At 40.3% G+C, this 17671-nt stretch overlaps 1 protein-coding gene across 1 annotated transcript; it reads left to right on the plus strand.

Annotated features, from left to right (window-relative positions):
- Positions 1 to 6434: 6434 nt before the first annotated feature.
- On the plus strand, positions 6435 to 17361 carry LOC139458722 (mucin-22-like). The gene is made up of 3 exons (XM_071240130.1): positions 6435 to 6519; positions 7412 to 7645; positions 15869 to 17361. Exons 1-3 carry the CDS (start codon positions 6435 to 6437, stop codon positions 17359 to 17361), a joined length of 1812 nt encoding a protein of 603 aa, XP_071096231.1.
- Positions 17362 to 17671: the final 310 nt, after the last annotated feature.

A 17671-nucleotide genomic window follows, 5' to 3' on the forward strand; every position in this document is an offset into this window, starting at 1 on the left:
GGTATCGCTAAATGTCTACCTTTTTCTATTAGAAGGTGATGAGAACTACATCTGAAACGGGATAGTGCTGTTCGTAATTTCTTAACATTTATAGCCAAAAGATATTTTTCGGTCAGAATGATTGATCTCAAACAGGTGTAATGCTTTAACTTATTGTGTAAACCTAGTGAAGAGTACAACTTTTGAAAATACACATCTTTTAGCCTTTGTCTTAAGTCATATATGAAACGATCTGGTACTGTTACATGTTGCTCTCTCCAAATGTACTCATACCCGAAAGATTGGAGTATCTTTTTGACACCAGAGGCCCAGTTATTTTTACCTTTGCTATCGTAAAGAATCATCATGTTCTAGCATTTCTTTGGGAATCTGGTATTTGGCATTTTAAGCAATTTTATCCAATATTTTATTACTTTTATGTAACTAAATATATACATTGGGTATCTCCCACATTCCCCGTAAACTGTAACATTTGGAGTGTTGGAATTTACTCCTACAAATCTTTTATACGCAAATAGATGTACCTTCTCTATTGTATCATAGTTCTCTAGGCCCCAGACTTCAGCACCATAGTGTAGAATAGGACTGATCTTAGTGTCGAAAATCTTAGAGAATGTTTCATAGCTAATATTTCCAAGGGGTTTTAGGTTTTGTAAAATGCCAATTAAAACCTTTTTGGCTTGCAGTGCGGCGTTGTTGCAATGCAGTGACCAAGTTAGTCGATTTGTAAAATGCACCCCCAAATATTTGTAACTTCTTACATACTTAAGTTTTTCACCTTTATATAGCCATTTTTCTCGTTTTGATAATTTTCCTCCATTTTTGAAAATTATAACCTTTGTTTTATCGATATTGACCTTCAATTTCCATTTGTTACAATAATACTCAAGTTCATTTATTAACTTTTGAAGTCCAGGTACTGTGCCCGAGAACATAACTATATCATCAGCAAAAAGGAGTAGAAAAAGTTTAATAGTTCTGGATGGAGTTGGATACCCTCGTTACAATTTTCAGATATTTGTATCGAAAGTTCATTTATGAAAAACGAAAACAGAAATAGACATAGAATACATCCTTGCCTAACCCCAATATTACAGTAGAAGGAATCAGATAAGGTGTTATTGTTTCGATCACAGACTTTCACATTGTGATATATGCAACATAGTAATTTACCAATTTTAGTACTGATACCTTGAGATTTGCAAAGGGACCACCACATGTTTCTGTTAATTCAGGCAAACGCCTTAGCAAAATCAACAAATATAGCATACATTTTTTCTCCTTTTCGTGCTAAATATCTCTGTACAAGTGTCTGCAACACAATTACATTATCAGTTGTAGAGTATCCATGCCTGAAACCGGCTTGTGCTTCATATATCTTATTAAAGGAATCTGTCCAAAATACTAAACGTTTGTGTATAATACTGGTCAAAATCTTACTGAAAACACTCAAAAGAGTTATACCCCTATAGTTGTTGGTGACATTAGTTGATCCCTGTTTGTGCAAAGGTATTACAATCCCCAAAGTCCACTCTTCTGGAAAATAAGTCTTCTCAAGCATAACGTTAAAAAGGATTTCAAGGTAGGGGAGGAGCATTTCGGACGAATATTAAAAAAAATCAGGAATCAAACTATCTTCACCAGCTGCTTTATTGCTTTTTAAGTTTTCGATGCTTTCTGAGATTTCATTTCTTATTATAGGTGAATCAAGAATATCTGAAGTTAACTGAGAAAAAGTGTCATCAAATGCATTCTATTCGTCGATATCAAAACATCTTTCCTCGTTCTCTGTAGAAGTTGAAAACAGATCCCTGAAATAGTTAAACCAATCATCAATTGGAATATTGTTTTGTGTATAACGATTAGTATTTAGCCCTTTAAGAGTGGCCCAATTTTTTTTAGAATCGCGTATACAATGTTCAAGTTTTTCCTGTTTCTCTTTGAAAAAATTCGCTTTCTTTTCTCTGCATACACTATTATATTTATTTCTAATATGATTATACTCATATAATGAGTTATTATCCTTTTTTCTCCTTAAATTGTTGAAATATTTACATACTTTATATTAACATTCATATTTCCTGATCCCCTACTTTAGGAGTATATATTGTATTCTTATGCACAAATTATATTATTCATGTTACTTATCATTATTTTACTACTCCTAGATACATTGAAACACGATGATCATCGAGAGGTACACATAACTGATCTTCGATACTATCAAACTTCTGATTGAAGGGGGCACGGGTGGCCCAGTCGTCTAAGGCGCCGCGATTCGCTGTGCAGAGTTGCGTCCCCTGGACACGCCAGAAATCTATGATTGTGGGTTCGAATCCCTGTTCGCCCCGATTATGTTTCTAGGTTTGTCAGCACCATACCCGTGCTCGTGGGTTTCACCGAAGTGGTAAACGTCTGAGACCTGCGTCACTTCGGGCTTTCCTCCCACATTAAGCTGACACGCCGCGATATAACTGGAATACTGTTAAAAGCGGCGTTAAACCCAACTCACTCACTCACTCTGATTGAAATTCCAAAACAAAAAAAGTATGTTGTTTCGTCCAACAAGAAAACCCTTCAATAACCAGCGACACCGAACTTCGGCTGGCTTTGTTTACATTTCTTAGCTCGACCCCACAATGCACATGTGTAATGTTTGGAGGCACGTGATTAATTTGAGGCAAATTATTTAAAATCTTAAAATTTAAAAAATCCTACTCATTGGTACATCGGACCACGGATAGCCGCACACTGACTAAATATGTCCCTCATAATAAGGGTGCAGGTAATTCGTTGGAAAAGTGCGTCAGTTAGCCCTTTTCGAGGATTTTCAATTTACGTCACAGTTCATTACAAATTTAATTTTGAAATCAGCTCCAACAAAACATAATTCGGCATCTCAGAAGAGAAATAAAATTTTCTCAAGCAACATGTGTAGTGTAATAAAGTATAGTTTTGCCCTGAACTATTATTAAAGTCAAAACACTCGGACACAAGCGTCCCCGTGATTCATGATGACCTGGAGTCTGCTGTTTGGTCACATTCAGATGTTCACTTTCGGATTTTCTATCGAGGCTATATTTTTTCCGCTTTAGCTGCAAAACCAGACTTTTTAAATTCAAACCATGAGCTCCATGCAACAAAGTAATATTTGTGGCAGGCATTTTCTTTTTGTGTGAAAGATATGACGCATAATGATTCTTTTCAATTGTAGATCCCTTATGGTAAATATGGTGAATACATTATCTATTTGTTCCAGATTGCACGCACCTTATTGATGTTATTCCTCAGCAGCTGCACAGGTAATCATTTCCTTTCATCATGTCTGTCTCAACACCACTGAGTTTATAACATTTTCTCAACACGATTAAGTCTCAACAACACTGAGTTTAATATGTTATCGCACCAAAACTGATTACGTTGTCTCAACACAACTGAGTTCATTACGTTGTCTCAACACCACTGAGTTTATTACATTGTCTCAACACCACTGAGTTTATAACGTTGTCTCAACACCACTGAGTTCATTACGTTGTCTCAACACCACTGAGTTTATAACGTTGTCTCAACACTACTGAGTTTATTACATTGTCTCAACACCACTGAGTTTATAACATTGTCTCAACACCACTGAGTTCATTACGTTGTCTCAACACCACTAAGTTTAATACATTGTCTCAACGCCACTGAGTTTAATACATTGTCTCAACACCACTGAGTTTATTACATTGTCTCAACACCACTAAGTTTAATACATTGTCTCAACACCACTGAGTCTCTTACATTGTCGGGGGCACGGGTGGCCCAGTCGTCTAAAGCGCCGCGATTCGCTGTGCAGAGTTGCGTCCCTTGGACACGCCAGAAACCTATGATTGTGGGTTCGAATCCCGGTTCGCCCCGATTATGTTTCTAGATTTGTCAGCACCATACCCGTGCTCGTGGGTTTCACCCAAATGGTAACCGTCTTAGACCTGCATCACTCCGGGCTTTCCTCCCACATTAAGCTGACACGCCGTGATATAACTGGAATACTGTTAAAAGCGGCCTTAAACCCAACTCACTCACTCACTCACTTCTTACATTGTCTCAACACCACTGAATTTAGTACGTTCTCTCAAAACCACCGAGTGTATTACATTGTCTCAACACAACTGAATGAATCATGTTGTCTCAACACCACTGAGTGTATTACGTTGTCTCAACACCCCTAAGTTTATAACGTTGTATCAACACCACTGAGTGTATGACGATGTCTCAACACCACTGAGTGTATGACATTGTCTCAACACCACTGAGTTCATTACGTTGTCACAACACCACTGAGTTCATTACGTTGTCTCAACACCACTGAGTTCATTACGTTGTCTCAACACCACTGAGTTCATTACGTTGTCTCAACACCACTGAGTTTATTACATTGTCTCAACACCACTGAGTTTAATACATTGTCTCAACACCACTGAGTTTATTACATTGTCTCAACACCACTAAGTTTAATACATTGTCTCAACACCACTGAGTTTCTTACATTGTCTCAACACCACTGAATTTAGTACGTTCTCTCAAAACCACCGAGTGTATTACATTGTCTCAACACCACTGAATGAATCATGTTGTCTCAACACCACTGAGTGTATTACGTTGTCTCAACACCCCTAAGTTTATAACGTTGTATCAACACCACTGAGTGTATGACGATGTCTCAACACCACTGAGTGTATGACATTGTCTCAACACCACTGAGTTCATTACGTTGTCACAACACCACTGAGTTCATTACGTTGTTTCAACACCACTGAGTTCATTACGTTCTCTCAACACCATTGAGTTCATTACGTTGTCTTAACACCACTGAGTGTATAACGTTGTCTCAACACCAATGATTGGATTACGTTGTCTCAACACCCCTAAGTTTATAACGTTGTATCAACACCACTGAGTGTATGACGATGTCTCAACACCACTGAGTGTATGACGTTATCTCAACACCCCTGAGTTGATTACGTTGTATCAACACCACTGAGTTTATTACATTGTCACAACACCACTGAGTTCATTACGTTGTCTCAACACCACTGAGTTCATTACGTTGTCTCAACACCACTCAGTTTATTACACTATCAAAACACAACTGATTTTATAACATTGTCTCAACATCACTGAGTGTATTACGTTGTCTCAGCACCACTGAGGTTATTACGTTGTCTCAACACCACTGAGTTCATTACGTTGTCTCAACACCACTGAGTTTATTACGCTATCAAAACACCACTGATTTTATAACATTGTCTCAACACCACTGAGTTTATTACGTTGTCTCAACACCACTGAGTTTCTTACATTGTCTCAACACCACTGAATGTAGTACGTTCTCTCAAAACCACCGAGTGTATTATGTTGTCTCAACACCACTAGATGAAATATGTTGTCTCAACACCACTGAGTGTACTACGTTGTCTCAACACCCCTAAGTTTATAACGTTGTATCAACACCACTGAGTGTATGACGTTGTCTCAACACCACTGAGTTCATTGCGTTGTCTCAACACCACTGAGTTTATTACGTTGTCTCAACACCACTGAGTTTTTTACATTGTCTCAACACCACTGAGTTTATTACGTTGTCTCAACACCACTGAGTGTATTACATTGTCTCAACACCACTGAGTGTATTACGTTGTCTCAACACCACTGAGTGTATTACATTGTCTCAACACCACTGAGTTTATTAGGTTGTCTCAACACCACTGGGCACTCGTGAAGAGCAACCTCCTCGTGGTGAGTGCTGGGTAGCGCTAATAGCTCTTCCCCCGTGTGGAACCGGGGTAGAATATTTCCACAGCACCCCATTGCTGGTCGTAAGAGGCGACCAAAGTGGGCAGCCCGTTTGCCGTGGGTTGCGTCCCTGTGTCGGCGGAGGACGGGATTCTGGTAGTTGAGGGCACTGGTTCCTGGAACTGTGTTCCTTTGCCCAACACACTACTTCGACCCTTACTTCGCCTAGACGGGTGGTAAGATGGGCCCGGTCTTATCAATCGGCTGGTCATGCCAGGCCCTGTGCGTAATATTGTATATGCACACATGTGTTGTATTGTAATGTATATTTTGGTCTTGGCCATGCATACCTTGTGTATATTCTCAATTTTGGATTGTATAAATTGCCTAGAGTCTTACGCCAGAAGGCGGTGGCTCATGGGCCAATCTGGTACTTTCGACCTCTGTGTTCTGTATGTCTTCAATTTCTTGCCATGGGCCGGACCAGCCTGGCATTTTATTTGTTAGACAAATGCAGCTATTCATGTTGTTTTTACTGGAGTATACCACCTCTGTATCCCTGATGTTTGCATGTTGGAGATCCGGTGCAATTAAACATCGCTCTTTGTAGCACTCCATGGTGGGTGGGGAGCAGGGGTGCTGAATAAATTACTTTCATCATGGCTCACAATCATTCTGGTTCCAACCGCAATGAAAAGAAGAGACGACTCGAAGCTGAGATTTTATCATCTGATAAATTCTTGGGCACGTTTTATAGTTGTTGAATCACGAAATCAACTACCCTTGAAAATTAATCCTTTTGCTATCTCTAAAGCCATTGCAGGTATTTGTGGTGAAGTCAAGAATGTTTCACGCCTCCGGACCGGTTCTCTTTTGGTAGAGTGTGCACGGAGACAGCAAGCTATCAATCTTTTGAAATGTACTACATTCGCAAACACTGAAGTTGCTGTCTCTGCGCACAGAACGTTAAACTCAAGTCGAGGCATCATCCGCGACAGAGCCCGTTGTCTGGTAGAAATGACAGAAGAGGAAATTCTTGATGAACTCAATGATCAACATGTCACGTCAGTGAAACGTTTCACAAGAAAGGATGGAGATAACATTGTCCCAACAAATACTTATTTGTTCACCTTTTCACTGTCGACCATACCACAATCTATAAAGGCAGGATATTTTAACATCGGAGTGGAGGTGTATGTCCCCAATCCACTCCGATGTTACAAGTGTCAGAAGTTTGGACACGGTTCCAAATCATGCGATCGGCCGATTGTTTGTCACCGTTGTGGTGCAAATCATGACGCCTCAGATTGTACAGCTGACCCCAAATGTGTGAATTGTAAGGGTAAACATGTTGCATCTTCAAAATCATGTCCCCTTTGGCAACATGAGAAAGATATCTTGACAGTCAAATGTCAAAACAACATTTCTTTTCAGGAAGCAAAAAAAGTCATTGCTAGCCGGTCACCTCCATCAGTGCACACTTATGCTGCTGCTGTCTCTCGACCTTCTACCACAAGATCTATAGAATGTCAAACTGACTTGACATGGGCACACTCTGAACACCCTGTGCCTGTGGTTACAACATCTGAGAGTCAGACAGATGATTCAGATACTCAATCATGTGGCATCTCTCCAGCATCTCAGGTTGTGACTCAGACTATGGCCCAACCTAAACCGACTCCTGAATTACCAGCAACTAACAAACCATCGACTGAAATGCCCAAAAAACAAAAGAAGAAACAAAACAAGAAAATTACTACTAAGATCCCTACTGTCACTGAAACATCTGTTGATGTTCAGAATTTCTTTGATCCTCTCGAGATGGATGTTACTCCATCTACTATGAGTGGTGACTCTTCTTCACGTTCACGTGAGCGATCTCCTATAGAACCGCCATGAACCATTCAAATATTTTTCAATGGAATTGCAGAGGACTTAGGCACAATTTTAACGAGCTGCAATTATTAACAACAGATTTAAGTCCATCAGCAATTTGTTTACAAGAGACGTACTTAAAAAATACAGATAAATTTGAATTAAGGCAGTATAGTTCCTATCATTCTTTTTCTCCTCCGGGAGATAAAGCTACTGGAGGTGCTTCTATGTTGGTGCGGCGGGGCGTTGTTCACAGTCCTGTTCCGCTTGACACGAATTTGCAAGCAGTTGCAGTTAGACTTACACTGCATATTGCCTTCACACTTTGCTCCTTATACATTCCTCCATCTTCAAATCTTCAGCGTAATGATCTACAAAAACTATACGACCAGCTCCCAAAGCCCTGTGTCATCATGGGTGATCTAAATGGGCATAATCCTTTATGGGGAAGTTCAACTATTAATCAAAAGGGAAAAGTGATCGAAGATTTTGTTTCCGATAATGATCTTTGCATTTTTAATGATGACTCAGACACTTACTTACACCCTGCTACTGGTACCTATTCATCTTTAGATCTGTCTTTGACGGATTCAGTTTTGTTAAATGAATTCTCATGGTCCGTCCATGACGACCTATGTGGGAGTGACCATTTCCCCACGGTGCTTAAACCAATTAATCCCACTGATGATCCACCCTCACCTCGATGGAATTTTGTGAAGGCTGATTGGCCTTTATTTCAATCTTTATGCAAAGATAAATTACAACCTACGTCTTTTCAGAATGTTATTGACCCCATTCAGTTGTTCTCAGATCAACTGAATGAAATTGCTGATGATTCAATACCTAAGTCCTCTATCAACCCACGTGTTCGTAAACCATGGTTTGATGACACGTGCAAACAAGCTAGGAAATGTCGTAAGAAGGCGGAGAAATACTTCCGTAAACATCCTACTGTCCATAATTTAAACACTGTCAAAATTTCAAATGCTAAGGCAAGACGTCTATTTAAGCAAAATAAACGTCAATCATGGAGGAACTATGTCTCCAAAATAAACACTCGTACCCCTATGTCTAAGGTATGGAACATGATCAAAAAGATCAAAGGCAAGGGATCAAATTCTACAGTAAACCATTTAAAGGATGGTGACACTTTGCTAACGGATAAATCTGCTATTGCCAATAGACTTGGGAAAACTTTATCTCAACATTCGTCTTCATCAAATTACGTTCCCGAATTTCAAAAATATCAGCTTCAACAGGAAAAGAAAAAAGTAAATTTTACATCTGATAATGGTGAAGATTACAATGAGGTATTTTCACTACATGAGATACATACTGCCTTAGGGCAAGCTCATGATACAGCAGCAGGCGCTGATAATATTCATTATCAGCTACTTAAACACTTGCCAGAATCATGTCTTGAAACTATGTTGAATATATTCGATGATATTTGGACAGCAGGGACATTTCCACCTTCATGGCATAAAGCCATTGTTATCCCCATACCCAAACCTGGGAGGGATCATTCTGATCCATCTAATTACCGACCTAAATCTCTCACTAGCTGTGTTTGTATAACTATGGAACGCATGGTAAATAATCGATTAGTGTGGTACTTGGAAACAAATAATCTTCTTACCAATATACGATGTGGTTTCCGGAAGAACAGAAGTACTATCGATCATTTAGTGCGTTTAGAATCGTTCATTAAAAATTCCATTGTAAATAGACAACATGCTGTATCGATCTTTTTCGATTTAGAAAAAGCTTACGATACAACATGGAAACATGGTATTTTAAAAGATCTTCATGATTTTGGATTAAGAGGCCGTCTGCCTCATTTTATATCCCAGTTTTTAACAGACAGGCAATTTCAAGTCCGAGTGGGTACAACCCTGTCTGATCATTATAATCAGGATCAGGGTGTCCCACAAGGCAGTATTTTGTCTGTCACTTTATTCAGTATAAAAATTAACAGTTTGTCAAAGGTTTTAAATGATTCAGTTGATGGATCACTTTTTGTGGATGATTTTAATCTATCTTGTCGTGGTAAAAATATGCGCACAATCGAAAGGCAATTACAATTATGTCTTAATAAAATTAACAAGTGGTGTCTAGAAAACGGGTTTAAATTTTCCAAATCAAAAACTAATTGTATACATTTCTGCAGAAAATATAAGCCACATAAGGACCCTGAACTATTTCTGAATGGCACACCTATCAAAGTTGTTAAGGAAGCCAAGTTCTTGGGACTTATTTTTGATCATCACTTAACTTTCCTCCCGCATATTAAATACCTAAAAGCTAAATGCCTGAAGGCACTCGATCTATTGAAAGTTGTTTCTAATTCAAAGTGGGGAGGGGATCAAACAACCCTCTTACATTTATACAGGTCACTCATCCGTTCAAAACTTGATTATGGCTCCATCGTCTATGGTGGAGCCTGTAAAAGTAATTTAAAAAAACTTGATACGATACATCATCAGGGCCTGAGGCTTTGCCTTGGTGCCTTCAGGACGTCTCCAATTCACAGTCTGTATGTAGAAGCGGATGAACCCTCTCTTAAACAACGCCGTCTAAAATTATCTTTACAATATGTCACTAAATTATATTCTATTCAGTCCAATCCAGCTTTTAATTGCGTCTTCAATCCTCTTTACCAAGATATTTACAATAAAAAGTCATCTCTTGTTCCACCACTCGGAATCAGAATCCAGTCTGCCTTGTTTGCTTTCAATATTAAACTGCAAGATATAGCTCCAACTCAACTGTTTTCAACACCTCCTTGGCAAATGGTACGGCCAGAGGTTGACCTTACATTAACAAAATTAAAGAAATCAGCTACAAACCAATTAATTTACCAACAAGAATACCTTCAACTAAGAAACACTTACGACACTTATAAATCTATATTTACAGATGGATCCAAGGATGGTGGCGCAGTTGCTAGTGCCACCGTCATTGGATCCAGAACAATATCTTCACGTTTACCTGATAACAGTTCCATATTCACTGCAGAAGCAAACGCCATTTTTACAGCACTTAAATATATCAGTAATCAAGCTAAACATAAACAATTCATACTGTTTTCAGATTCTCTTTCATGCCTTCAGGCGATTAAAAATATGTCATCCAAACATCCACTTTTAATCGAAATTCTCGAATTATTTAATGATCTTGCTACTGGCCAATGTGACATCGTCTTTCGTTGGTTACCAAGCCATGTTGGTATCATTGGTAACACAATGGCCGATGCTGCTGCAAAAGCAGCCCTCAACAAATCTGTGACACCACTTCTGATCCCATACACTGATTTTAAACCCATGATTCGATCTTACATCAGAGATATTATGCAACAGAAGTGGGACACCCAAGTAGGTATCAATAAATTACATGAAATTAAACCAAATATCGGTTACACCTACTTGGGCTGTCAGTCCAGATTTGAAGAGGTCATTATGCGACGATGTCGTATTGGCCATTCAAGATATACACATGAGTATCTTTTAAATGGTGAGGATCCTCCGTTTTGCATCCCTTGTGATGAAAGAATCACAGTCAAGCATGTCCTGCTTGATTGTATTGATTTTTCCATCACAAGGGATAAATATTATAGTGTCAAAACAGTCAAGGACCTTTTTAGTCAAGTTAATTCTCATTTAGTATTGCACTTTTTAAAGGAAATTGATTTAATACATAAATTTTGATGTACATAATATGTTTTTATATATTGGTAGTGCTAATATATAACTTAGATAGTTAGTGGCTGTACCCTCGAGGGGGGTTGAAGTAGCGTAAAATTATTGTCCCCCTAAGAGGGTATGTAAGTCCCACATCATTCAATGTATTGTTATGCATACCAGAATTTTAAAACGTAGTATTTTTGTCATTTTAATCTAAGGCTTAACTGGTCAACTATCGCCAGTGACTGAAGGACTGATATAAATCCAGCCAGGGTCCATGCAGGAAGCAAAGGTACTGTAAGTCCCCATGGTCCCTGGTATGGTGTTCTCCCTTTAGTTACTGACGATCTCTAGCCCATTTTTATATTGTGTTGTTAATTCTTTCTGCTTTTATATGTTCCTCAACTAGTTTTAATACACTCTGTGATATTCTAGTTATTGTACTGTCCTTTGCTGACAGGTTTTTTATAAATTATATATACTTATTTGTTATTAATGTATTAATTCTCGTCACGATATGGCTGAAATATTGCCGATGTGACGTTAAATATTAACTCACTCACTCACTCAACACCACTGAGTTTATAACGTTGACTCAACAACACTGAGTTTATAACGCTGTCTCAACACCGATGAGTGTATTACATTGTCTCAACACCACTGTGTTTATAAGGTTGTCTCAACAACACTGAGTTTATTACGTTGTCTCAACACCGATGAGTGTATTACGTTGTCTCAACACCACTGAGTTTATAACGTTGTATCAACACCACTGAGTGTATGACGTTGTCTCAACACCACTGAGTGTATTACATTGTCTCAACACCACTGAGTTTATAACGTTGTCTCAACACTACTTAGTTTCTAACGTTGTCTCAACACCACTGAATGTATCATGTTGTCTCAACACCACTGAGTTTGTAACGTTGTCTCAACACCACTGATTTTATAACGCTGTTTCAACACCACTGAGTGTTTTACGTTGTCTCAACACCACTGAATGTATCATGTTGTCTCAACACCACTGAGAGTATTACATTGTCTCAACACCACTGAGTTTATAACGTTGTCTCAACACTACTTAGTTTCTAACGTTGTATCAACACCACTGAATGTATCATGTTGTCTCAACACCACTGAGTTTGTAACGTTGTCTCAACACCACAGAGTTAATAACGTTGTCTCAACACCACTGATTTTATAACGTTGTTTCAACACCACTGAGTGTTTTACGTTGTCTCAACACCACTGAATGTATCATGTTGTCTCAACACCACTGAGAGTATTACGTTGTCTCAACACTACTGAGTTTATAACGTTGTCTCAACACCACAGAGTTAATAACGTTGTCTCAACACCACTGAGTTCATTACGTTGTCTCAACACCACTGAGTTTATTACGTTATCTCAACACCACTGATTTTATAACGTTGTCTCAACACCACTGAGTTTATAACGTTGTCTCAACAACACTGAATGTATCATGTTGTCTCAACACCACTGAGAGTATTACGTTGTCTAAACACCATTGAGTGTATAACGTTGTCTCAACACCACTGAGAGTATTACATTGTCTCAACACCGCTGAGTTTATAACGTTGTCTCAACACATCTGAGTTTATAACGTTGTCTCAACACCACAGAGTTTATAACGTTGTCTCAACACTACTGAGTTTATAACACTGTCTCAACACTACTGAGTTTATAACGTTGTCTCAACACCACTGATTTTATAACGTTGTCTCAACACCACTGAGAGTATTACGTTGTCTCAACACCACAGAGTTTATAACGTTGTCTCAACACCACTGAGTTTATTACGTTGTCTCAACACCACTGATTTTATAACGTTGTCTCAACACCACTGAGTTTATAACGTTGTCTCAACACCACTGAGAGTATTACGTTGTCTCAACACCATTGAGTTTATTACGTTGTCTCAACACCACTGATTCTATAACGTTGTCTCAACACCACTGAGAGTATTACGTTGTCTCAGCACCAATGAGTGTATTACGTTGTCTCAACACCACTGAGTGTATTACATTGTCTGAACACCAATGAGTGTTTTACGTTGTCTCAACACCACTGAATGTATCATGTTGTGTCAACACCACTGAGAGTATTACGTTGTCTCGACACCACAGAGTTTATAACGTTGTCTCAACACTACTGAGTTTATAACGTTGTCTCAACACCACTGATTTTATAACGTTGTCTCAACACCACTGAGAGTATTACGTTGTCTCAACACCACAGAGGTTATAACGTTGTCTCAACACTACTGAGTTTATAACGTTGTCTCAACACCACTGATTTTATAACGTTGTCTCAACACCACTGAGTTTATTACGTTGTCTCAACACCACAGAGTTTATAACGTTGTCTCAACACCACTGAGTTTATTACGTTGTCTCAACACCACTGATTTTATAACGTTGTCTCAACACCACTGAGTTTATTACGTTGTCTCAACACCACTGAGTTTATAACGTTGTCTCAACACCACTGAGAGTATTACGTTGTCTCAACACCACTGAGTTTATTACGTTGTCTCAACACCACTGATTTTATAACGTTGTCTCAACATCACTGAGTGTATTACGTTGTCTCAGCACCACTGAGGTTATTACGTTGTCTCAACACCACTGAGTTCATTACGTTGTCTCAACACCATTGAGTTCATTACCTTATCTCAACACCACTGAGTTTATTACGCTATCAAAACACCACTGATTTTATAACGTTGTCTCAACACCAATGATTGTATTACGTTGTCTCAACACCACTGAGTTTATAAGGCTGTCTCAACACCACTTTGTTTATAACATTGTCTCAACACCACTGAGTTTATTACGCTGTCAAAACACCACTGATTTTATAACGATGTCTCAACACCAATGATTGTATTACGTTGTCTCAACACCACTTTGTTTATAACGTTGTCTCAACACCACTGAGTTTATTACGCTGTCAAAACACCACTGAGTTTATTACGTTGTCTCAACACCACTGAGTTCATTACGTTATCTCAACACCACTGAGTTTATTTCGCTATCAAAACACCACTGATTTTATAACGTGGTCTCAACACCAATGATTGTATTACGTTGTCTCAACACCACTGAGTTTATTACGTTGTCTCAACACCACTGAGTTCATTACGTTGTCTCAACGCCACTGAGTTCATTACGTTGTCTCAACACCATTGAGTTCATTACGTTATCTCAACACCACTAAGTTTATTACGCTATCGAAACACCACTGATTTTATAACGTTGTCTCAACACCAATGATTGTATTACGTTGTCTCAACACCACTGAGTTTATAAGGCTGTCTCAACACCACTGAGTTTATTTAAGAATTTTGTATCACAATTTCTTACCTCTTACCAATTTCTTTAGGCAAGGATCTAAATACAATTTTATTTAGTACGTGTGACATCATGTTTACATGAACAACCAGCCATACAACAACCAGCTATATCGCGGAGTAAAATAGTTCCTAAAAAAGAGAGGTGACATGGGCGTATGGATTCACAACTTGCTCTTCAGAAAAATCTTACGCAGCACATGTGTTCAAATCATATCCTCATTAGATGAGAAAGGTCTGTAAAGAACTACCTCAGTAAGTCAGTCACAATGACAGCGCGTCGTAATACATTTACATCAAGACGTCAAAATTGCCGACACGATAAACGTGACTGGAGAGATTTCCTAAGTTGTTAATGAATCTGTGGCGGTTACATGTGTTAGTCATCATTGATCAACTAGCCGATCATTGAAAGGTGAATAAAGATGCGTCAAACAGACACTAAGGTAAATTCATAGATTGCTGGAGACGGTCAATGTCAGCCAAGGCACGTATTGAGTCGATACTACGATGGTTTAGAAGTGCATTTCTGCGTTTGTTCATTAGGATAGACCGTAGCGAGGATATTCGTGAACAATTATGCAGTCACGCTCTCTGGCATTTCTCAATGTATACTGAAACGCTGAGACCAAGAATAAAGGTTCTAAATGATAAGAAAGAACGCTTATGTATGTTTTCGTGCTAAGGAATTCCCAGGGGTTTCCCCAGGAATGTGTAAGTAGTCCGTCAGTGTTTACGTCATTTCAAGAACATGATCTCGTCAAAAACGTATGAACGTCAAATTGTGTCGTTCATACACTTATGAACGTCAATTTCGCGGTCATGTGACCGACCTCTCATCCAATGGAAAAGCCGTATATCGTGTAAACTTCAAATTAAAAAATTATTACGTTGTCGCAATCATGACGACAGTTGTGATAGGATCCCTATGTTCTGTATACACGTGTATTTGATTTCACAACTGTGTCTGTATTAATGTTTTGTCACCACTATTTACGATTCTGTCATGTAGGTTAATATCCAGGCTGGTTAGGGTTAGGGTTAGTGATATCATTAGTGTTAGGATTAAGCTTTGGGTTAGGGGTGTTCCATGCAAATGCTTATACGATTGTATGACTGTGTCAGTATGCTGTTTTTGTCAAGACAGTTTGTGACATTGCAGGTGTTTCCCAGACTGCAGGCCAATGGATACCGTCATCCACACCGTCTGCATCGGCCACGACCTTCGCTTTATCAGCTTCATCCACACCGACTGCATCGGCCACGACCTTCGCTATATCAGCCTCATCCACACCGTCTGCATCGGCCACGACCTTCGCTATATCAGCTTCATCCACACCAACCGCATCGGCCACGACCTTCGCTATATCAGCTTCATCCACACCAACTGCATCGGCCACGACCTTCGCTATATCAGCTTCATCCACACCGTCTGCATCGACCACGACCTTCGCTACATCAGCGTCATCCACACCGACTGCATCAGCCACGACCTTCGCTATATCAGCTTCATCCACACCGACTGCATCGACCACGACCTTCGCTACATCAGCTTCATCCACACCAACTGCATCGGCCACGACCTTCGCTATATCAGCTTCATCCACACCGTCTGCATCGGCCACGACCTTCGCTATATCAGCTTCATCCACACCGTCTGCATCGACCACGACCTTCGCTACATCAGCTTCATCCACACCGACTGCATCAGCCACGACCTTCGCTGCATCAGCGTCATCCACACCGACTGCATCGACCACGACCTTCGCTACATCAGCGTCATCCACACCGACTGCATCGGCCACGACCTTCGCTGCATCAGCGTCATCCACACCGACTGCATCGGCCACGACCTTCGCTGCATCAGCGTCATCCACACCGACTGCATCGACCACGACCTTCGCTGCATCAGCGTCATCCACACCGACTGCATCGGCCACGACCTTCGCTGCATCAGCGTCATCCACACCGACTGCATCGGCCACGACCTTCGCTGCATCAGCGTCATCCACCACGACTACATCGGCCACGACCTTCGCTGCATCAGCGTCATCCACATCGACTGCATCGGCCACGACCTTCGCTACATCAGCGTCATCCACACCGACTGCATCGACCACGACCTTCGCTACATCAGCGTCATCCACACCGACTGCATCGGCCACGACCTTCGCTGCATCAGCGTCATCCACACCGACTGCATCGGCCACGACCTTCGCTGCATCAGCGTCATCCACCACGACTACATCGGCCACGACCTTCGCTGCATCAGCGTCATCCACATCGACTGCATCGGCCACGACCTTCGCTACATCAGTGTCATCCACAAACCAAACTGGATCCCCTGTGTTCAACATCACTTACCAGACCGATACTGCCGTCTGTGTTTGCGACTGCCAAGACGTCTACGTGTGGAACATCTCGCAAGTGGAGCTCATGCTCCTCACAAGCGACATCCGGCGCAGCCTCTCTCTCGATTACCAGGCGTTGTCAAACAGAGTTCGAGGAAAAACCAGTGCATCCGACGACCGTGTCAGTGCCCGCAGCATTGGTTACACTGGCGCTCTCGTCATCGGCGTCGCAATCACCATCCTCGTTCTCATTGACATTAACAACATCTGGTCGAGTTTAATTCTCGTCTCTCAACAAAGATAATGAGAACATGCCTCCTTATTTCACAATAATCTCATTTTGATGCCGGTCACGTGACCTATTGAACATATCAGTCAAGGATATCAGTCATGTGACTTATCGAACGTATTGTAATGCAGATCACATGGCGACTGTGGTGACCTATCGTGACGCAGTGCAGATCACATTGAGGCATCAAGAAACCTTTTTTATATCTTTCATTCCAACATGTTATTTGATCAGTACATCAAACAACCACAACATCAGCAGGATCCATTAGTTCTTGGACAGTCAAGCAACCAAGCTTCTCGGCAAACACATGATGGAATTACGT

The sequence above is a fragment of the Haliotis cracherodii genome, unplaced genomic scaffold (assembly GCF_022045235.1).
Source record: "Haliotis cracherodii isolate W230 unplaced genomic scaffold, xgHalCrac1.p SCAF_13, whole genome shotgun sequence".
Classification (NCBI taxonomy): Eukaryota; Metazoa; Mollusca; class Gastropoda; order Lepetellida; family Haliotidae; genus Haliotis; species Haliotis cracherodii.

Coding starts and splice junctions, on each gene's coding strand:
- LOC139458722 (XM_071240130.1), top strand. CDS start 6,435: ATGGCTCACAATCATTCTGGTTCCAACCGCAATGAAAAGAAGAGACGA. Junction 6,520..7,411: donor ATCATCTGATAAATTCTTGG/GCACGTTTTATA, acceptor GCATCTCTCCAG/CATCTCAGGTTGTGACTCAG. Junction 7,646..15,868: donor TGACTCTTCTTCACGTTCAC/GTGAGCGATCTC, acceptor GTGACATTGCAG/GTGTTTCCCAGACTGCAGGC.